The sequence below is a fragment of the Pocillopora verrucosa genome, chromosome 2 (genome assembly GCF_036669915.1).
Source record: "Pocillopora verrucosa isolate sample1 chromosome 2, ASM3666991v2, whole genome shotgun sequence".
NCBI lineage: Eukaryota > Metazoa > Cnidaria > Anthozoa > Scleractinia > Pocilloporidae > Pocillopora > Pocillopora verrucosa.
In genome coordinates, this window is record NC_089313.1 from 17,266,062 (window position 1) to 17,288,513 (window position 22,452).

General features: G+C 38.1%; 2 protein-coding genes across 3 annotated transcripts; one reads left to right on the forward strand and one right to left on the reverse strand.

Moving 5' to 3' along the window:
- Positions 1-737: 737 nt before the first annotated feature.
- LOC131792870 (EF-hand calcium-binding domain-containing protein 5) lies at positions 738-14,656 on the reverse strand. The gene is made up of 19 exons (XM_059110291.2): positions 13,726-14,656; positions 12,251-12,314; positions 12,069-12,142; positions 11,401-11,513; positions 11,202-11,244; positions 10,854-10,953; positions 9,927-10,274; positions 9,653-9,775; positions 8,716-8,875; positions 7,976-8,057; positions 7,230-7,383; positions 6,724-6,860; positions 5,909-6,310; positions 5,132-5,413; positions 4,844-4,950; positions 4,129-4,385; positions 3,553-3,649; positions 2,355-2,590; positions 738-1,809 (listed from the first exon to the last, which is right to left on the reverse strand). Exons 1-19 carry the CDS (start codon positions 14,545-14,547, stop codon positions 1,586-1,588), a joined length of 3,825 nt encoding a protein of 1,274 aa, XP_058966274.2. The 5' UTR covers positions 14,548-14,656; the 3' UTR covers positions 738-1,585.
- A 98-nt stretch (positions 14,657-14,754) lies between these two features.
- On the forward strand, positions 14,755-20,415 carry LOC131792845 (uncharacterized). Of its 2 annotated transcripts, XM_059110255.2 has the most exons (6): positions 14,755-14,794; positions 14,974-15,145; positions 16,467-16,563; positions 17,213-17,323; positions 17,715-17,777; positions 19,405-20,415. In XM_059110255.2, exons 2-6 carry the CDS (start codon positions 15,036-15,038, stop codon positions 19,510-19,512), a joined length of 489 nt encoding a protein of 162 aa, XP_058966238.2. In that variant the 5' UTR covers positions 14,755-14,794; positions 14,974-15,035; the 3' UTR covers positions 19,513-20,415. The 2 variants fall into 2 exon arrangements, with proteins under 2 accessions (XP_058966238.2, XP_058966237.2); XM_059110254.2 differs by lacking the exon at positions 14,755-14,794 and having other exon boundaries at positions 14,801-15,145.
- The last annotated feature ends 2,037 nt before the right edge of the window (positions 20,416-22,452 follow it).

Below are 22,452 nucleotides of genomic sequence, written 5' to 3' on the forward strand. Positions count from 1 at the left end.
ACTTGAAAGTGAATGACTGTACGAATGTAAATGAATGAGTAAATAAGAATTTTATTTATCCACGGTATCCATCGTCATTAAGAAGTGCTCTCCTAAAGAACCGTGCACTAAACCTACAATTGATAAAACAACACTATAATTATCATCACTTAAAGACTTCATTCAGAAATATCTTGCACTAAATAGTGGCCTGCTTCGTCACGACTGTTCCAAGTAAGAGCAACTCTACCGAAGACTCTTTTGGTGGTATTGGAATGATCAAGTTTTGCCGAGAGCCACATGGGCTTTATCTGTGAATAGAACCTGTATTAAGAAATTCATTCAGATATACACACTGACTTAACTATGAATGTTAATTTGCCTGAGGAACGCGAAAAGGGTCGTCGGTAATTTTTTAACTTGCACCGCTAACCGCTACGGTGGGCTTGAAACCTGACGTTTATGTCCTAACTGGAAACGGGACTGGACCTTTCAATACCTAAAAGCCATGTGAAAAAATTACTTCAAATAGCTGGTATTCATGGGTAACTAAGGTACACATGGATAATTTGGTTTTATCCACTGTAAATAAGGATAAATGTAAAATTTTAAATGTAAATCGGCCATCATAAGAGTTTCTAAAGCTGACGTTTCGAGCGTTAGCCCCCCGTCACCACCGACGCACCACAATTTCTTCAGAAACTTACCCCCTTTAATCATACAAGGTACATACCAATGCAAATTACGAAAAATGAGTTATTTAAAATCATTTTTATTTGGAAACTCGCTCCTTGGTCATACCGTGCATCAACACGCGTGAAAAAGTCTCTAAAATTTTACAAACATTAAACTCCCTAGAAAAATAGCTACTCGTTCCACACTAAACAAACTCTTGATACAAAAATGGACAGAAATAAAAACTGTCTGTGATAGCTAAAAAATATATATACATATATAGTATGTACAAAACTTGATAAATGTACTCTCCTTTATAATAAATATTTATAGAGCAATGGCAAAAGGGAATCAAGTAAAGGACGTACGGGCGAAAGCTGTTTGAGTATCAACCACAAACTTAGCCGTCTGCTACGGGAGAATTTTTTTTAATTAATAAGACTAAGTATACGTTTTCCATACGAAAAAAAGCTCAATAGTCCTTTTTCCAATTTCTTTTTTTTTTAGTCGTTGTTTATTGCTGTAATTGTTATTTTTCTTTTTGTTTTGTTGTCGCCGATCTCGTTATTCTTGTTGTTGTTGTTGTGATCTAACTATCGCCCATTGCCAGTTCATCACTAACCGTGAACGAGAACAAATTTTGCAAAAATGAAGTAAACTTCCTTGTAGGAACTCTAAGTCAGACCTGTTAACTTTCTCCACAGTTCTCTCCGTTGTGGCAGCGCTGCTCAAAATGAAAGCTTGGAATCTAAGATCATGCAACCGTTTATGCAGCTTAAAAAGAAATTACGTCTAATTTCCAAGTTCTACACTTGTAATCATTGTATATCTTCTCTATTCTCGGTTGTATTCAGTTAGAATACCTTTACGTAGTAAATGTATGATGGACTTTTAACCTAAAACATTACTATCTAGATTCATCAAGAGAAAATTACTCGGTCGTATCCGAACGCGTCCATGTTTCCTGGGGCGAGGGCCTTCCCTTTCCGACATCGGTGACCACTTCGCTCTTGGCCTGCGGGCTCACAACTTTTCCCGGACGTGTTTCGCACATCTTCTCCGTGTGTTCAATCAGAGACAAGCAAACGAAAGCCCAATTGAACAGATACTGAGCTGGTAATGAACCGTGCTTTGCCACAGCACCTTGAGGCACATCTGAAAGTCAAAACAGTTACAGAAATGAATTAGTTGACACTCCCTAGAACAAATGCATTTGGAAAAGAGGGCTGCTTTCCCACAGAAACTGGAAATTGTGGTCGATAAAAATGTCGTCAATTCGACCATAACCCTAAAATAACAATTTTTCAGGGAAGAGTTGCACCAAATGGAAAGAGAATAGCAATTTTCAATTGGCTGTCGAAAGCAACTCGGGATTGCACCGGTTTTGCTTTACTTCCATCTGAGGTTGGTTTAACCCTTCAACTCCCAGAAATGATTAACCTGTCACGGTAACTTCTACGTTTTTATCTTGATCTACCACCAAATTCTCACACCTACTTTACAAGGAACTGTGTAGCAACTAAAAGGGAGAATTAACAATTAGATCTTTGGAGTTAAAAGGGCTAAAAAAAACCCGCGCGTCAAAAAAAATCCAACTTTAAAATCAAGCGCGACTTAGTCGCTCGCTTTTGACATTATTTCATAGTGAGCTATCGTTGGCTCCTTGTGATATTTTCCTTAGCTCTGATTGAAACACTTACCCTGTAGTTTTCCAGCTAAAGATTTCGCATCCACGCTAACAGTGTTTGCCCTCGCTGTAGGATCGTAGGATGTAATCAGACGAACTAGATCTGGGTTGACCATTTGTTTGCACATGCTCCACTCGTTAAACTTGTCCTGCTTCTCCAAATCCGGATGGAAGATACCTAAAACTGCCTTCAGAATATCGTGAATCACTTTGGGCGGATCCTTGTAGCTCTTGATCTCGGCGAAAGCCCTGAGGATTAAAATAAGGCGACAAAGTGAAGAACCAACACAGCGACTATCACACAGCTGACAAAAAAAGCTATTTATACAGAAAGAATCCAAGCTTGGAACCTGTCATAACACGGTGAGGGCGATCGCAGAAGACCTGACGTATTTGGTGCTTCGCGCCGATTTAATGAACAGATTGGATCAATGTTAGTATCTGAGCAACTACGCACCAACCTACCCCTTCCCTAACCCTACAAAAATCAACTGATAACAAGCTAGGGTTAATGTAAGGTTAGGGGAGGGGTTGGTGTGCAGTTGCTCAAATTCTAACATTGATCCAACAGATTTATATTTTTTTCATTTCTTGGGATCAAAAAATTATTTAAATGAGATATTCCATACGCGAAACCGATACCCACTACCCCTAAGGAGTTGATACTTGAGGGGAGGGGATGGGGCATTCGAGTTTAAAACAAGGCCTTTTCTTTTGAGAGTCGGTTGGTCAGTGTTGGTACTTAAAACTAAAAATGTTTCGCTGAGAAATAGTGATCTCCATGCCCATTTGCCTTTTCTGAGTCAGTGTAAGTGAGCTCGATACAGTTCGTACATGCTTACTTGTCACTGGGCTTTTGGAGGAAATCAGAGTCTTATAACCACCGAGCCGCAATCGCTGATTTGGGGTGTCTTATTCCCCGTTCACACCAAAGCCTGAACATATTTCAAAGCTGCTTTGTTGAACACGGTTCACTGAAATTTGTTTTCTCTATAGGGGCTGCCTAAACCGACGTTTGCCGGCTTCAAATTCAGCGGGCTGAAAATAAAATTTGGTGACCATTTGAAATCTTTGGAATATTTAGTTTTTTAGTTCTCTGTTTCGGATTTTCATTCAGTTAAACCTGGATAAACTAAACATGTTTTGCTGGTGTGAATGAGGTATTAATCTCTACAATTCTGACTATTTCTGTAGATCACCCTTAAATGTACCTGGCGTCCAGTCTTCCCACGTTCTCTCTCAGGTCCAACAGCATCAGTCGGTCAAACAAAACATCAATACGGGCGTCTTCGTACTCTTTTTCCACCTCTACAGAAGGAATCAAAAGAATCAAATGCTAACTACCTTTTCTACTTGGAACACGAACGTGTTCAGACATTACCGTCGTTTAGACAAAATCCCCGTTAAAGTCCCAATTCTAGTTGTCCTACCAAAAATAGCAAGAGTAGTCGAGGTTTTCACGTCAACATTATGCAAAGTATGGAAGCAATAAGAATTACCACCCCACCTCTGACTAACCCTTTCACTCATAAATGTGATTTGCTTCTAATTTCTCCTTACATTATCATCCTTGAATCAAATGCAAAGGTCATGAGAATAATGAAAATGATCATCAATTTAAGAAGCCCTTGATTGTCAAACAAATTCTCCTCGTCACTACCACAGGAAATGTAAATATACAGAGATCAGAGTGAAGAATACGAATATTAATTTTTGGGATGTAAAGGGTTAAGAGAAAATTTCCAAAAAAGCCCATGCAAAGCTATTTCAAAGGTAATTCAACTTACCCAACACGATGTGTTTCTCTGCCGCTCCACTGGTGATTTCTCGAGCCACCTCTCTGTGTGCCTTGGCCAGCAGTTTGAGCATGCGTTGTATTTCCTTGTTCTCGTGCGGTGGAAGTGCTCTAAGTTCACCGATACTTATGTCAACTACGGCAACAGCTCTCCCTTCCCCATCTCTGAGGGGAAAAGCCATGTGACGCTCTCCATACGCATCTGCAGTGATGGTCTCTGAGCTCTCCACACATTTAAACAAATAGTCCCTGATATATGACACAAAATATACATCACAGGCTGGTAACTGTTATCTATAAAGAGTGCGATAAGCGCCACCTTATACAAAAGCGTGCACGAAGCCCGTTACTCGAAGATGCAAATTATGACCTTAAAAAGGGACGACTCGAGAAACATTTTGAGTCGATGTTGTTTAAATTTGCGTGATTTTCCCACAAATTACATATCAAATTGTTCCACACGCTAGAGACTTTCTACCTATAAAGATTTTTTTTCAAGTGTTACTTTAAAAACCCTTGCTTCCAGCTGCAGTAAAATGTACCATGAACCGATAAAATGACGCGCGTGATTAGTGCCAGTACAGGCATAACTGGAGTAAGTTTGGTCAATTGTATCTCCTAAACCTGTACTGTGCCCTACCTTTTTTATTGTAGTTTTCGAAAATTTTTTCTGAGGAATCACCTTAAAGAGAAGTTCTACTTCTTACCTGAACAGGTTATCTCTTCTGTCCAGCCTTGGCGGACTTGTATAGTGCTGGCTAACCCCGTTATGGGCCAGCGTCCTCATTCGGCGGAGGACCAAACCGTCAGATGGCTGATGACAAACAGTGAGGAAAATGAAAATGAAACAACGACTACAACATGGTAAAGGCCTAAAAAAATTTTTTTCTCCTGCCATTAGACCAACAGAGGGACGGAAACAAAAACAGAGGAAAAGTCTCCTTCCCCACTGACCAAAGGCCCGACAACAACACTTAAAAAAAAAGAATAGATACCTTTAATCCGGGTTCCACTAAGTAAACATTGACATTCTGCACATTAGGACTCCGTCGCAAGATCCAAGACACTGCTGACTCAGCAACTCGGAGTGTTTTCCGACGAATATCAACAAACTGTATGGCCTGACTCAAGGCTTTGGCTACACCTTGGAAGAAGCTGATCTCATGTGTGATGAATACTGGTTTATGAGGGTCCGCTAAGGTGTCTATACCCAGGATACCGATTACTCGTCGTTCATGATCCTTTAGCGGCAGTGCAATAAACGAACCGTCTCCTCCCTGGAACAAAAAAGGATCATTAATTAACACTGATTAACTAGTACCCATTTTCATCTCAACCACAGCACCATTACCCTGCTCCACCACAGCATCAAGAACACCAATACAAACCACAGACCCCCCGTTAGGTCAACTATCCAGTCCTACCACGACCAAAGGCATACCCGTTATTAATATCTGCGCTACTTCACTGCAACCTGTTGAACAGATTTGGTACCAGGTTCCGCAAAGGCCAGCCAAGCTTCCATCATAAGAAGGGCTCGGGATTGCCCGCGTTAATCCCGCAGGAAAACGGAATTGTAGAAATAAGAGATTTTGGCCGCTTTACATACTACGTAACTGTAAGATATATTCTGTTGCAAGAGAAAAATGTCCCCCGGTATTTTTTGCAGCATTGGAATCTTCTTCAGGACAATCAAAACAAAGGAAACGAGGAAAAATTCAATGATATCTTTTGGAAATTCTTTGCTGCGATCTCACTCGCATAACTCTTACCTCTTCTCTCCGGGTAGGATTCCACATCGTCACTCCAGAGTGAGTTGACACCTTAGGGACGTGGATAGGCTTCCCAGAGTCCACTGCAGCCCAAGAAACTGTCTTCATGTCTCTATACAAAACTTTGCCCACAACGTATGGAATGTCATCCACTGTGCTGGACATGTATCGTAAAATTGTCTCACCGCGGTGCATTTGGCTCGGGTCGTCGTTGTTTTCAAGCATACTCACTGAAGAACTCAATATTTTCCCTTTTCCATGCTCATCCGCGTCTTTGAAGAGTACATGGTACACCGCACGATAGACCGGATCGAGTTGCGCTCCGCCAGTCTGAGCAGCGGCATCAATCATCGTCATCCATCTTTTCCGTGCATCACCCCGCCTACGCTCTTCGAAAGACCGCTGTAAAAAATAAGGATTACGAGTGAGGAGAGAAAACTTAATAAAACTAAATGATAGAATAAGAGAGATGGCAAGTTTTGAGCTCGGTAAAGAAATAGAGGAAGATGTTTTTCGTCTTGTCACGAGCGTGGGACAAATAAAAAATTCTGAGTCCCCACGAGGAAAGGAACCTCAGACCTTCGGATTCCGCGCTCTGATGCTCTACCACTGAGCCACAGAGACTCTACGGTGAGCGAGGTCTATTACGAAGTTCAAATGACTTGCGTCCTGCATACTGTTAGGATCAGCAATGTCCTCATAGGGACTGAGATTTTTTGTTCCTCATGGGAACTCAGAATTTTTTCTTTGTCCCACGCTCGTGACAAGATGAAAAACATCTTCCTCTAAAGCTAAATGCTGTTTTAGAAGCTCACCTCTACGCTTGTGGTGAGGAAGTGGATCAATGAGTCAAACACGTCTTCTTCTGGAAAAGACTTTATTATAGCATCAATACACTCACGGAATGTGCGTTTGTTGAGGGTATTGTCTACTTCACCGAATACCTTCAGGGCTGAAATAGTAACAAACCAAAGAACTGTTAGGATTCAATGCAAAAATGCGAATAAAAGAAGGGAGGCATATCTCCTTTTGTGCGCTCCTGAAAAACACTTCCATTGTAAACTCAAAAGAGCTCCCAGGAAAAAGGAGAGTAACAAATTGCTGCTAAGCGCCATTCTTTCTATATTGCTAACGTTCCTATCATAAGGTTGTTTTAAAATACGACGCAAAAAAGCAACGAGAGAAATATTTCTTGAGTAACGAACATGGGACAAAACAACCCAAGTCTCCCCCCCCCTTCCAAGATTCCAAACCTCAGAAGTACACATTCAGCGCTCCGGTACTTTACCGCCACCCCACAAGAAAAAATGTCTGGACAAACCTTGCTTGAAGTTGTCAATTCCATCCACGCGCCATTTGTTCAACACAACTTGAATTTCATCCAGTTCCAGATACCCAGAGGCGTTCACGTCCCACAACTCATAGAGCTGATCCACCTGCCGACGCCTCTTAGCTGAACGTGCCTCTAAACGAGCCTAATAAGAAGAAAATTACCTATTTAATCAGCTAAGTGAATCATCACGTGTGATATGCTCATGACGCACGTGTTTTACTACACATCGAAATGTTCCGCTTCGCGGTCCGTGACGCGTTTTACAGTCAGTGTGGACAGCAGAAGTCCCATCCAAGGGAGACACTCGCGACTAGAAGGTCATGTCAGCATCTTTGCCGTCAGGACCGAATTTCGTGTTCCTTGATTGGAGATGTTCCCCAAACAGAACTGTCACAAAATGGGGGTTTCGTTCTACTTCAATTCCCTCATACACTATACTTCGTATAACCCCTCCTATTTCACTCAGCGAATGCATTTGAACTCTTCATGACCATTTCCGTTAAAAAAGGGAAAAACAACATCAAAAAGAGACTTGATCTCACAAAAAAGTTGTTGAGGATTTCTTAAAAACTTGCACATAATACCATGCAGTACGTTTTCAACTACTATCAAATTTAGAGTTCGCTTTTATAAACGAAAAATAACTGTTCTCTCGCAATTCATCCCGTGATGTTCTCAATACTTCGTCACAATAGACAATCACAACAAGGAACCGAATCAAGCCCATCACACACCTTGTTTATTCTTGCCATTCTTTCATCATCTGTTTCCACATAGCTGGCTCTTACAAACCGGACGAGATCATCGAACACTTGCCTGTTGAAAGAAAGACAATGATACAGTTAATAGTTATCTTGCATGGATCTACTCACAAGTTTACAAGTTTGTTTGGTAAATCTGAGCTTTAAAGTTGTGAGGGTGAGACACTGAAGGTTTTCTAAGGCGACACGCTGAATTGAAAAGGTTGATAATTTTTACATCATCGGGAATAAAAACACGTAACAACGTGCTGTTTTCAGATGTGGCCATCATCTGATTGGTGCGCTACGTTACTTTGAGTGACGTAGGACGACATCCGAAGTAATCACAACAACCAATTAGAACGAAGGAACATGTCGCAAAGAACCAATGAGAACTCAATGTGAAAACACGCTGATTACACGAATAGCGGTAAAACACAAGATACCAAATTAGGAGTAAATTGATCAAGTTTCCCTCTGATTGGTTGCAAGAGCGGCACTGGTTATCTAGACCAACTGGAAAGTAAAGCCAATCTTGAGCCAGTGTAATCCCGATTTCCTTTTGACACTTAACTGAAAATTTCTCGATGCACGTCGTTGTTTGTGCATCTCCAAAAAATAACTCTTCATTTTCAAGTTCGTATCCCATAATGGGCCATCTCTGCAATAATTTATAGTATCTTTTACCTACTATATTTATAATATCTATATACTATTTACAGGTTAAGTCTTACTTGATAGGGGTATTTCCAAGAAACTTTTCCAGCAAATGTATAAACTGTGGCTGATTAAGTGAGTTTTCATCAAATGCTGATCCTTCAGTAGCAGACCTGGGTCTTGGTAGTGTGCTGGCTGATGTTTCTGTGTCTTCCTGATCTGACATCTGATCATCAACTAATAATCAAAATAATTCAGTAAAATTTGAACTTTGCATAATATTTTAATAAGTGGTCTTAAAGGCTGCCCATTGCAAAATAAAAAGTCCTGGGCCCAGTTGTTCGAAGGCCGATTAGCGCTAACCCAGGGTTAGATTTTAATCTGGGTTTCTTTATTCCTTTACTCTAAAGCCTTTTTGGGAAAATTTTCAATGTCCTTTTTAAAGCATCAAATAGTCATACTCTAGAGAAAAAGAATTCGACTGAATTTTCTTTTAAAACTTTTAGATCTGAAATCGGATTTCACACTAACCCTGGGTTATCTTAACCCAGCTTTGAACAACCCGGCCCTGGTAGTAGAAAATTTTAAAAGACAACAGTTTTGGACTAGGTGTCATAAAACAAAAAAACACAGTCAATACAACAACCAATCACAGCAAGCCTAAACATCACAGGCAAACTACATGAGGCACAGAAATACGTGAGTAACCAAATTGTTGCATCAGATTGTTTGAGAGGGTGGTGGGACTTTTCTGAACCAATCACTGGGCAAAGTAGAGCAGGATAACTTTCAATATTAAGTTGAAAATCACTCCAAAGGTTCAAACAGCAAAAAGCTCCACAAGATGTGTTGGGTAAAAGTAAACAAAAATTTTTTCAGTGGTGCCACAAGCATACAACCAAATGAAATAACAATATCAACCAATGCTTGTGTTTTACAGCATTTTTCTGTGTTAAATATTATCCTCCTCTATGTAGTAAGAATATTGAGCATTTTAAATAAAACGAGACATACTTTCATCTGGGATTGATTCCAGCAGCTTTCTGTCTTCTTCTTCGTTATCTAACAATTTTTCCTTTATGTTCTCTTTTTCAACAGCATTGTCTTGTAATTCGTCTTGATTATCATCTTCCTCACCTTAAAACAGTAGATGAAAACTCCAATAAGATGTTCAACTATTTCATCTACTCTATTGGAATGAATCATAATAACAAAATTGCCTCTTTAATGTTCTGGATAATAGAGAATTCAAAAATAGGACAGTGAGGAAGCAGTAGCATGTGCAAACCTTCTATCTGTTCATCACCATTTCCATCACCAGTTTGTTCCTTAGCTTTATCAATGCTTTGCTCCTCTCCCTCCACAGCTTCTTGAGGTTTTTCATCTTCTTCTGTTGGTTTCTGGGCAGTGTCTTCTTCTGCAGGAGTCTCTTCTAGCTTTTCTTTCTCTCCTTCTTTTGGTTCCTCTGACACTTGTTCTGGTTCATTGGCATCCTCCTTGGGTGGGATTTCTTCAGGGTCTGCTTGTTCTACTTGTATTTTGGGTTGATCATCTGTTCCTGTTCCAGTGTCTTGTTTGCCCTTCGGCTCTTCATCTTCATCTTCATCTGTGGTTTCTTCTATTTCTAAAACTGGCCCTGATAAACAACAAGTAATGGTTGAATCACAATCGGAAATCCTCAGATAACACCTCTACAATTACTGCATATAAACCAGCGGTAAATTTAAATTTGAGTCTAAGGGTTGCCACAAATGCATTCATCCCTGCCCAATTATTTGTCAGTGCCTTTTGTTTAAATTTAATCCAAACAAAATGCACTGATGGTTGTCCTTTCTTCTTTCCCATTGTATCTTCTGTGCAGTCACTGCAGCTAGTAACTACTTAAAAGCTGAAAGTGGCTCTTATGAACTTTCCTTTCTAGATGGAGATGTAAATTCCCCAAACTATCCTTCCTACAATCCTTGCTATTTGAGCAAGAGGATGGAAAAAATCCTGTATATTGCACCTGTTTCATAGAGCTCTCCTAGTTAAGCAGTAACAGGTAACAGTTGCTGTTTGTTACATCACTAATTTTCTTCGACCTGTAACTACTTAGAATTCATAAAAATTCAACTAATAATTTTTTCCATATTTATCAGTTTGTAGGATTAAAACCTACTTGCCTGTGTTGTATTGGAAATAAGGGAGAACAGAAATTTGGATACTTAGAACTTACATTTCCTTGGATTTTGTAAAGAAGACCTAACAGCTTCAACGGCATTATCGTAAAATGAGCTCATGATATCCAAAATACGCTTTCTGTCCACATGACCAGACTTGGGAAAAAGAAAAAAATGTGATAAAATCATAAAATAACTTGACTTTGGGTTAAGATTTTTGTTAACTTAATAAACATGTGTTTCCAGGTTGAGTGTTGTTTACATTTTACAAAAATTTAAATGAAATGAACCAATTAAACAAAAATTAGACAAATCTTGACAACAGACTGTTATGTCACATATTTTAAGCGACAAATACAAGCTTAAGGTAAATGAAAAGGAGGTTTTATTTCAGAGTTACTTACATTCTTCATGTCACAGCTCAAGAAAAGGTTCCTCAAAGTAAGTCTGTAAGGTAAAACATGAAAATTGAAGAAATGTGGTTAATTTGTTTCCTCTAGGAGGTTTGGACAACAAAAAAATTAATATAATGTCTACCATTCCAAGGAAAGAAAATTATTACAAAATTATGTAAAACTCAAATGATGACAATTTTAATATTACCTCATGGCTTCTTTCACAGTTGCAATTCTGTAGTGTGCAGCACAGCGAGTTAAGTGTTCAATAAATGCATTGAAAGCTTCCTTGGACAAATTGCCAGCATATGGACGAACATACTGAAGTGAAAAAACCAACATGAAATTTAACAACATAAAGCAAATAGTTGCAGCAATGGGGTAATTTAGTATTATCAAATGAGTTGATAACATAAGTTGGCCACCATAAAGAGTTTAAAAGCTGACGTTTCGAGAGTTAGCCCTTCGTCAGAGCAATTCAATTGCTATCTGTCACTCTGATGAAGGGCTAACACTCAAAATGTCAGCTTTTAAACTCTTTACAGAGGTCAATTTACATTATCAACTCATTTGATAACACTTAAAATTACCCTGTAATACACCAACTGAGCATCACAGTTTCTTTAAAAACTTATCCTCTTTATTCAGTTGCAGCAACAGTTGAAAAATACAAAAGAAAAGTTGAGCAAAAATATATGGAAAATGTCTCTTTATTTTGTAGAATTTTGCAGCAGTGGTGGAAAGCAATTAAACAAAAATGAATTAGAAATAACCTTTTGAGTGTAGCTGAGAATGACAATTGCAAAGTAAAAATGCATATCTTATTGATCTTAATCATATTATGAAAGTGTATAATGCAAATAAAACAAAACTTACTTCTTTAAATTGCTGAAGATTCACCATCTTGTCAGTGGAATCTGTTGTTTCAAGAGGAATAAGAAAGGCTGCACCTGCAAGAGTATAAATAAACAACCACATTGAATTTCATGATTTTCAGAATAAAAAGAGAAATGAGATGACTTTCAAATCATCACAGAGATGATATTTCAGAATATTACCTTTCCTGATTTCATCTGGAAGATTTGTGGCTACTTCTTCAAAAGATTTCAGCACATTTTGAACCTGAAATTTAAGAAAGATTGTTAATTGATTCATTTACATGTAGATCTCAAAAATTTAGCAAAAGTTCAAAGCAGATAAAAACTACAGTGATATTGACATGTATCAGTGGATCATAAACACTCTAATAAGCCTATAATGCCTTTCTAGGAAGTCTCTTATTCAGAGCTTTAACTTTGTAAAGGCAATCAGCCTGCACCTCCTCCTCCCATTTAAAAAAACTCTTAACATTGTTATTCATCTTACATGTACATCTTAGTTTTGGATAAGCTATCTTTGTTCCTCTTTTTAGCTTGACAGGATTTCAAATCAAACAACATTCTTTAATTTACAAGTTATTCATTAAAGACTGGATGACATTTTGGCTCTTATCAATAAGGTTTCAATGAGCCCCTCTCCCCACCCTCCTCCCCCCAGGTTCTCCCACTTAAAAACAAAGCTCCTCTTTAAGAAGCAATGGGAATCAATACATCATTGGAAGTTAGGGCATTTGTGGCATTCTTGAATTAAGCAATGGATTTAACCTACAACCATTTTCATCAAGTCCTAGGTCACAAAAATGGTTCCTCCTGTCCAAATTAACAATAAACTTCAGCTAATAAATGTATGTACACATAATTAATAATCCCAAGGTCTGATTTTTAATAGTCCATTTTACAGTTGCATGCTTGATTGCCAAGCCTTTGAACAGGACTGAGGTGACCTTGTTATAATACAAACCTTGCTGCTCTTAAAACATAAATAACTTTTTATCATGCTAACTAGATCATGGTCTCTATCACAGGATGGTCAACTTCAGCCTTATTTTCCTGTAAAATGGTTTGAGAGAATTTAGCCCAACATGTAGATCAGGGAAACATAGTTAAGTGTCTCATCCCACCACCTGTTGGCTAGGTTATTTATTAACAGTGTAAGGGAAATTTTCATGTGGCATGAAAGCATTACTCAAGGGAAGATCCAAGAATTGTGGGTGGGGAATTCCAAACTTATAAAGAGTTTTCTTTTTACACTAGTGCTTAAATATGTATGAAATAATTCAAGAAGAGTAAAATTTTGATATTTCAAGTTGAGGAATAGTAAGAGATCTTATTGTTACCCATGAGTCTGACTGGGGGCCTAAATCTCCCAGACCCTCCCCCTGGATCCACCACTGTTACTGGGTGTTTAAGGGTTAATTAGGACTGAACTGTTGACCCTTTAGCTCCCACGATTAACCAAGACTGAATTTCTCCTTATAATATCAATAAAATATAAAGCAGACAAGGGATGAGAATAAAGGAAAATATCAATGAGGGCATGATCAGTTGATCCACTGCCAAATTCTCTGAACAAACAAAGTGAGAATGATATGGAAGATAGTAAGGAGAACAAATAGTGATATCTTGGGAGTGAAAGGGCTGATGAAGAAACTTACCACTGACAGTGGTAGAACCCCATTCCAATCAGCCGTCCACTCAGGAAATTGCTCCTCTAATGCTATAGAACGCCGTCGCTTTTCCCTGTTCCTTTCATTCTCCTCTTTTTCTCTTGCTTCGCGCCTCTTCTTGGCATCAGCCTTGAGTTTAGCAAGTTTGTTATTTTCCATAGAAAAAACCTCCTTCTTGAGGTCTTCCACTACTTTGCGCAGGCCCTTTGCGTAGGGAGAGGCTTCAGCAAAGTTACTGTATCTGGGATTATTTCTCATAAGAAACTGAGCTAAATAATCTATGGGATTGAAGTCTGGACAGAACCCCTCAGAATCTGCCAAATCTCTCTTTTCCACCTCGTTCAACAGTTTCTCCACTCCTAAAATCAACGTTGGCATGAGGTTTTCCACCAAATACACTCTCACATCCGAACTAATTTCGTTGTCATTAAGCCAGTCTCTGGCCAAAACATCCAAAGGAACTGTTCTAGCCACAAGCCGGGTAAGCTCTTTACTTTCTGCATCTCGCTTCTTACGCTCAGCTTTCACCTCCAACAATCTTCGTGTTATCTTCTTTTCCGCGTTACCTCTCCACCGGTTAATTGCACTCCGTGTAAAAGCCCTGATAATCGGAGAAGCCATACCATCCCTTTCCATAATATGCTGACTCAAAACATCAGAGACAGACAATGCTCTCGGTCTTTCAGACGACATGCTCTCTGATCTTCGAGAGTCATTTTCTTCGAGGTCATCCTTTCCAAAATCGTCTAATTCAAATTCGATCTCCGTAGCGTTAGGAGGCTCTTTTGATAGTGCTACTGCTGCAGCCATTTCTAACAACACGGTAAGTGGATTCTAATTGGATCTCCAAGTCAGGTTCTAATTTATCACCGCAGTATTTATTCAGAGTTTCTTTGATTCGTTTGCGAATGTTATGACTTCAAACATGGCGGAAAAAGAACAGTTGACTGTATCTATGACAACGAAAATTGACTAATTACCATGCCACCCGCTACGCCGACTGTTATGAACGCCTGGGATATATTTCCACACAAGTCACCGAAATTTGCATTTGCAGGTAAAGTTGATTTATCACACTTCATTTATCACTACCGGTAGTCTTTTATCCGGTTCGGCCTTAAATATCATATTTTGTCCTGACACGCCACTTGGTTCACGAAAGATCGTGTAATTTTCGGAGAATATTCGGTCGATTTTCGGTCAACCGTCCCGTTAATTGTCAACTCCCACTTGTAGGCGCGCTGTTGCCATCCGAGAATCGAATTAGAAGGTGAAAGAAGCACTACTGCTGTAATCAAATGTCTTCAGCTGATTGTTGTTGTGCCATGTGGCAGTCGCCAATTCAGGGCGTACTGAGACCCGCTGTATGGTTGCCTGGTGTTAGAAATCTCCATAGTTGTAAAGAGACGTAAGTTTCTTTAATCGTTTTCCTTGTTACTTGTATGATATACACTGCATTTATTTTAAATGCCATTACCAGCGAATCCGTTCGGTATGCTTTAAATTTTCCTTAAAAACTTAATCCAAACAGGATCACTCCATTATTATCTCTTGATTTTAGAGATGATATATTTTGGATTGACTGCGTTGGCGTGGGGTCTTGAAACTGATCATGTTAAGTCCTATTCAAAACACCCAGCTGTTTGGTATTTAGAAACAACAAAATATGTCATATTTTTATTGAAATCAGCATGATGTTATTAGGTCGTGCAACCCTTCAACGTACGAGAAAGTGAATGATTTATTAGTATTTCGCACTTTACGTTTGAATTATTACCAATATTGATATTTTTCTAATCATGGTCATCTAAGGAGCCCCGCGAGTTCTGATACAAATCCAAAAGACAGTTATCAGAATTTGTCCATTAACTAAGAGTAATTTATATGCATAAGCTAAATGTTTAAATGTACTTTCAAGAGATTTAATGGCTTTTTTATTTTCTTTCTTGTTTGCAACACTATATTTCTTAATAATTTAGTCTCTTTGGGTTTCTGCTTAGACTTGAATGACAGGTGAAATTTGGACTGTGAAATTATAAAACATTGAATTATTTAAGGGTCATATGAAATGCATATAAATATTGATTATTTCTCACAGAGCAGATTTGTTAGTTCAATGCAGAGAAAAATGTATTATACACTCTTTGGAAACTAATGATAATCTAATTGTATAGACTGAGCTAAATTTAAAGGTTTTCAAACATCTTTTAGAGTCAAATTTGAGTGTTTTGAAGCTAAGTATAAAGCACTTAACCCTTTAACTCCCAGATGTGGTTAACATGTAATTTCTCCTTATAATATCAATCATTATCCAGCAAATAGGTAATGAGAATATTCGATTTTATTAGGTGGATGTTGTTATCTTGATCAAACACCATATTCTCCCACTAAATTTATAGGGAAATGCATAGTTTCTAGAGGGGAGAATTAACAGTCAGGTCTTAGTAGTTAAAGACATCGCAAGGAGACCCTGGGGAATATACCTCATAGAGTTTCTAGTGAATTTATTAAGTTGAGCCATGAGGTAGACAATGCAGAGAGTAAGATCTTGAGAGCTAAAGCTGTGAGGGTGTTGCTGTTTACAGGTAATTGTTCCAAAGGTAGACTGTTCTGAAAGTTGTATGGTTTTCATATCAGATAATTGCCTGAATTTTTTTGACCAGCCAAATTAAAAATACTTTATTTGACTTTAAAATTATATGTTGATACGTTTTTATTAAAACATTAAGGTGGATAATACCAGAAGCAACTCCAGAAGTGTGCTTAGAACATTTGGTATCAGCCATATCCTTACTTAGTGAAACTGAGAAGATGCATATAAATAAGGTGAGTGAAGAGCAGACTTCAATACTTTAGTAGACCTTTAAATGCAACAAACCATTTTGACATGAAACTTTTAGGACTCTCACAAAAATTTGAAAGATGTGTCTGAAAAAAGTTTAAAATGGTGAAATTTGAGATACTTCTGGTTTCATGCAATATAAGGGTGGTCAATTGCATTTAGGCGACCAATGAGCCAAGCAGGAGACCCACTCCACTGCATGCAACCTATCCCAGTTTTCATTCCACAAAGTGACAAGGAATTGTGCTTCTTCACCTGGATGTGTTGCTGATATTTCAAAGGTTATCCCCCTCCCCTTTCCCCTCAGTTTTTTAGTCAGGTTTTTGGGACACTTTGCTGACACCCAGACATTCTACTGGTTATATGGAGACACTGGAAGAAAAACAGAGGCATGTTAAAAGTTTTTAGGGAATTGGTTGACCAACCATTGGGGCTTTGAAGAGATAAGATCCCAGAGAACTCAAAGTTAACCAAGGCTAGAGAAAATAACCAAGATTCTCAGGTTAAAGATGCAAGGGTACCTCATAATCCTTTAAAACTTAGTTTAAGGTGCATATAGCACACTTCAACTTGTTTTGAGATAGTAGTAAGCTTGCCTTAGGGACATTTATTTAAACTACTTGTCTTCTGTAGATTCATCATGAAAGACATTTTGTGCAAATATTTTCTTATACTGAAGCTGAGTGGCTGGACATTGTGGAAATAGAATTTCAACCAGGGCAGGAGAGAGGAACTCTTGCGAAGGTAAGTAAAGAAAGTTGGTTATTATTAATTGTAAAATTGTGAAGTGAAAAGCCCTCTATCATAGGGTCTCTAAATGTTTTTGATAACTAAAATACTGAAAATTTTAAATAAATACAATTTAACTGGCAGAAGCAATGTTGCACAGCTCATACACATGAAGGCTCCTTTCGATGGCTTGCTTACCCTCCAGTACTGTTGATAAACTCACAGTCAAATAGAATTGTCAACAGTTCTCCTGCATGTAACACATTAAGGGTCTGAGTATCCACCACAAACATGCTCCTCCACAAGGCATCTCCATTAAGTTAAAAAATTTCCTCTAGCTTGAAATATTTTTTATTTATTTATGACACTGAAGAAATAACCTTTACTGTGATATTTTTTTCCAAAGGCAAAGTCATTTTCAACAGGATTTCTTCCTTTGATGATTCCATTTGCCTTTCTTCTAAACATGGTAGGAAAAAGCTCTAAATGTGCAGATCAATTTGAAGCTTCAACATCCCCCTCTCCTTTCACCTGCATACCCCACTGATATCTTATCACATTGTAGAATGATGTTTACAGGCAAAAAAAACCTAACAGTGGAACCAAAACCTTTGCTAAATTCTGAAACATTTATTGATCACAAACAATTGTTCAATAAAAAGTTGTGCTTGGATAGGGCATTTTAATGCAGATTTTGTCCTGGGGGGTGGGGAGAGGGGGGCAGGAATATAAAGAAACCAATCTCAAAAGTTCAAATGCACAGGAAGGGGGAACATTGAAGCTTGGAATTGATCAACACATAATGATCGACCAATAAGCTCTGATGTTATTCTTAGTATTATATCTTAGTATTACTCACTCAGTGATCACCTGTAAGTTGTTGTTATTCATAGTGTTCTTCTATAATAATTTTAGAGCTTAAAAACAAAATTTCCATTTGGAATTGCTCCAAAACCCATCCATTTTTAGCAAACTCATGACAGTCGCCATCATAATGCTATCAAACAGTCTCCTAAACACCACAACAGACAGAGGCTTGTTTTGGGACCAGACAGTTTATTGAATGTATAATGTAAATAACACACAAGACTATTACATAAAAAATCCAGTCCAGTAATCAAGAAAAAATTACAAACACAAATTAGATTAAGATACAATCAAAACTGTCAATGTTGGGTGGGATCGAAACTAAAACTTTCTAAAAGCTAGAAATAAACTTGTTGCTTGCTTGCTAGGCTACTAATAACATGTACACACCTAAACAGTAATATACTAAAGTAATTTTGCAATTAAAACGCATTAGCATGGTGAATAGCCATTGGCTCTTATGACTTGTATGCTGAACAAATTGCTCAATCTTAAGAAAAGGGAAAATACTAATATGCACCCTGCCTGTACCCAGTCCAGGCGTCTCAGTTATCAATGTCTAGATTCACATTAATAGAGATTAATGTTCACTGCACTGAAGGAAAGTCAGTACTTAAGTCAAGTGACTCACACAGGCAGAACTTCTCACAGTTTCTGTTAGATGAATAGGAGTATTACTTGTCTCAGTCCATCCCAGGTTACCCTTTCTCATTTCATTTAGTCTCCCTGGTGCTGGTAGCCATTTATACTCCTGGCTGGAGAGGGGCATGTTGAGATAAAAGTGTTTTACTAGAGAACACCACACAGTCAACAGGCCAGGTCTGCAGCCCAGATTTCACTGTGATAATAATTATTGCTAACCAACTTTGTGCCTCACTCTGAGTTTTCTTTTTTTTACCAGCTCTCCGTGACCTTACCTAAAATTCCCTTTCTAATGAAGAGTTATGTTGGATCTAGACATCATCCTGAATTTGAAGGGGAAAAAAGCCTCAAGTGACCTTTGCTCCAACATCAAATTCTCTTTTTGATTGTCAAGGAAAGACAAGGCAATATGGAAGGAGAATCTGGCATTTTACCAGTGGTCACATGGGGCTTTTTCCACTCATCCCTTTACATTATCCTTTACATAATGAACAAAAATTGTTTAGAATCTGTAAGTATTTGCCTTTTTAAACTCCACATTGAGTCAACAAATTTACTGATATTTTCTATGTGCCTTTGTTTTTCAGATCTTTTTCTTTGTCCCTTTTTCTGATAATAAATACAATGAGATGAGGTTGACGCGAATTCGTCAAAAAATGAATCTTCACATTGAAGTTGCTAGAAAAGAGTCATAGAAATTATAAAATTTCTAACATTTCAAGAGTCAATCATCAACTACTCATTGAAGTATCATAAATAAAAAATAGAAGTTTTGAAAAATATAGAATGTTAATCATGTCTTCAGGAGTAATTTGAAATTGCCTTCTGTGGTAAATGATAGGTTACAGGAAATAGTTTAAGTATGGTAATTTAAGAGTTTAGAACTTTTTTTAGTTTCCATATTGGAGTTTGTTTTAAATTGAAATTGGATGGCATTTATTCACTCATAGCTTAGGAGCTAGGCCCAATTTCTGTCACTCTTTGGAGTCTACTTTTTGTTCCCTAGCCAAAGAAGGTGCATAAACTTGATTTTAAAAGAGGTTTTGTATTGCCTTTTTAAATGGCATTCAAAGAAAAATTAAGACAGAAATTCTTTTCTTTTGATATAAATCTAATTTTTTAATATTTCATGGTAATATGAGGGATTCTGGTATAAAAAATCTTAGATGACTTACATTTATAGCTTCATGCAGAAAGGCATAGGTTGCATTTTCCAGTGGTGGATTTCACACTATCTTTGTAGTCGATCAAACTGTCCATATGAGAGTTGTCCTGAAAGGGATTGTTGTCAGTGGCGGTCACTGAGACTCTGACAACCTGAAAGGAAGTCATCAGTAGGGTCACTTAACTTACTTCTGTTCAGGTTGTCCAAATGTCAGGAACTTTCATTGACAACAGACCTTTTTTAGGAGACTATCATGCAAACAGTTTGACCATATGATCAACTGCCAACCCCTGGGTTTAAAGTATTTACCGCACTATCTTCCTACTGACATTTGGGGCATGCCAAGTGATTTTAAGTAAGATCACTTTTAGATTAATTTGCATGCAAGCTAAATTTGGCCTTTCAGATGTTAATAAAAGATAATTTAACATTATCAGTGTTGTGCCTCTACAGATAAATCATTGAGATATAAATTATTTACTGTTAGTATGCACCCAGGCTATCTCGCTATAAACATTTAAGTATTCTCTACGGTTATGATATGGAAAAGTTCTGAATTTGGCAGATGGTTAGCACGACTTAGCGAATAAAATCAACCATATAAATTGATACCCCATTCTTTACTAGTAAGCTGACAACTTTATGTGGGCGGTTCACTTTGCGCGTGAACGTAGTACCAGACCCCGAATTGTAGTTCTATCACTCGGTTTATTTGATTGAGAACGATATTTGTGTGAGATTTCAACTCGACTTCTGGAGAAGACAAATCTCAATGCTCTTTTGTAAAATAGACATAAATGAACAGGCGAGTAAAAATGGGCATCATCCTATAACTTTTTTGCATGTCTCCTTAAACTTGAAGTATGCCTCTAAACCTTAAGGGCTGGCGAATAATTACCTAAAGGTCCGTCCTTCTCCTGAACGTAAGAATAACGCGAAGCAGAACCCTCCACACCTGAGGTTTGGCATTTGCGCAAATTTAGTTAAGATGAAGTGTGATTTTTATAATCTGGATCAATTCTTTACTTTTTAGCTCCAATTTTGACACAGCATACTCTGACAAAGGTGCAGGTTTTAGTTCAAATGAACATGATTTTAACTTGTAATTTCACGAAGTAACCGTTTGATATATGCGCAAAACAAAAGAATTAGATGCTCAGGAAGCCCAAAGTATGACCAAGACCGCTTCATAGAGATGTGAACGTTTACAGAGTTTTATTTTAGTACATTTGGGAAGTTAATTTGGGGATTTGATCCTTGACCGCTTATTGAGTGGCGCGTAAAATAGACTGAAGTTAGAGTCATCATTTATCTCCATGTTATTGGTTAATTTTGTTTAAGTTGGCTCGGTAGAGCGTCCGTAACAGTTTTGGTAACAAAATGTCAACTAATTTCACTGATTAACGATTAGAAAACCGCGCGCGCGACTTCAATTATTTGCGTTTATCTGATTAGCCTCTGTGACGTCAATTAACACTGACTCATTCAAACCTTTCTCATTATCTTCGACCATGGCCTTTGTCACTGTGTGGCAGGCTTTTTTCGTTGGTAATGACATCATAAGATATTTATTAGGGGAAAAAAACGTGGAAAATGTTCAATCAAGTGACGGAGTTGAAAAGGTACATCCTAATTTAGCATTATCAGAGCTTTCGAAGAGCGAAAAAGCACACCAAAATCAGTCTACCTTAGCATTGCGGTAGCCGCCGAAAACGCCTTTTTTTTGGCTTTCATGGGAAAACGACTGCTTTAAGTTTTGAATCTGACTAGTTAAAAAAGTGGCGCAAGTTTTTCTTGAAAAAGCACATAGCGCATTACCTTCGACATTTAACTGAAAATTCCTCCAATCGTACCGGTCTGGTTTGAATTCTCGGAATGGGACAGAGTACTCTCTGTGGAAGTCACCTGGCGTAGTACGAGTCAACGGATCGCCTATAGGATCGGAAACAGTATTCACCATCGTTTAACAAATAATATTTGAGGCATCATGGTTATAAAAGGAACTACGCAGCAACTACAAATCTCCACTTTTAAAATGGTGTAATTTGGCAGATAAAAAACAAATAAGACCATCAGTGTTTGTGCGCGCTTTAAGTTCTCCAGCTGACACAAAATATTTAGAGCAGATCAACATGATCAAAGTCTTATGCTGAGACTACAACCCAATTTGTGGCTCCTAAATGTTCTGACACTTTTCAATCTCGTTAGAAATATTTCGCCAGTCAGTCAAAGGCATTATTGTATACAGAATTGTCAGATATCAATTTATTAGAGAACATTATACTCCTACTTTGATCCTAGTCTTTGAACTAAAACCGTTGAAAACGGTTCTGGTGTGCAGGTTAATCACAGGTTTCAAGTCAGTATGGTCAATCATGACCCCCGACACCTGGAATGAACAAGATTTTCAGTTTTTTTCCATCCCGCTGTTTGGTATCAGACAAATCACTAAGACATGTTTGTTTCCACG

What these genes read in the sequence shown, in the direction of transcription:
- LOC131792870 (XM_059110291.2), bottom strand. Translation starts at nt 14,547, where the DNA reads ATGGCTGCAGCAGTAGCACTATCAAAAGAGCCTCCTAACGCTACGGAG. An exon ending in ATCTTCAGCAATTTAAAGAA is followed by an intron (nt 11,514 to 12,068) that starts GTAAGTTTTGTT and finishes TTTTCACTTCAG; the next exon opens with TATGTTCGTCCATATGCTGG. An exon ending in CTTGGAAATACCCCTATCAA is followed by an intron (nt 8,058 to 8,715) that starts GTAAGACTTAAC and finishes TTCTTTCAACAG; the next exon opens with GCAAGTGTTCGATGATCTCG.
- LOC131792845 (XM_059110255.2), top strand. Translation starts at nt 15,036, where the DNA reads ATGTCTTCAGCTGATTGTTGTTGTGCCATGTGGCAGTCGCCAATTCAG. An exon ending in AGAAGATGCATATAAATAAG is followed by an intron (nt 16,564 to 17,212) that starts GTGAGTGAAGAG and finishes TGTCTTCTGTAG; the next exon opens with ATTCATCATGAAAGACATTT. An exon ending in AGAGAGGAACTCTTGCGAAG is followed by an intron (nt 17,324 to 17,714) that starts GTAAGTAAAGAA and finishes TTTTTTCCAAAG; the next exon opens with GCAAAGTCATTTTCAACAGG.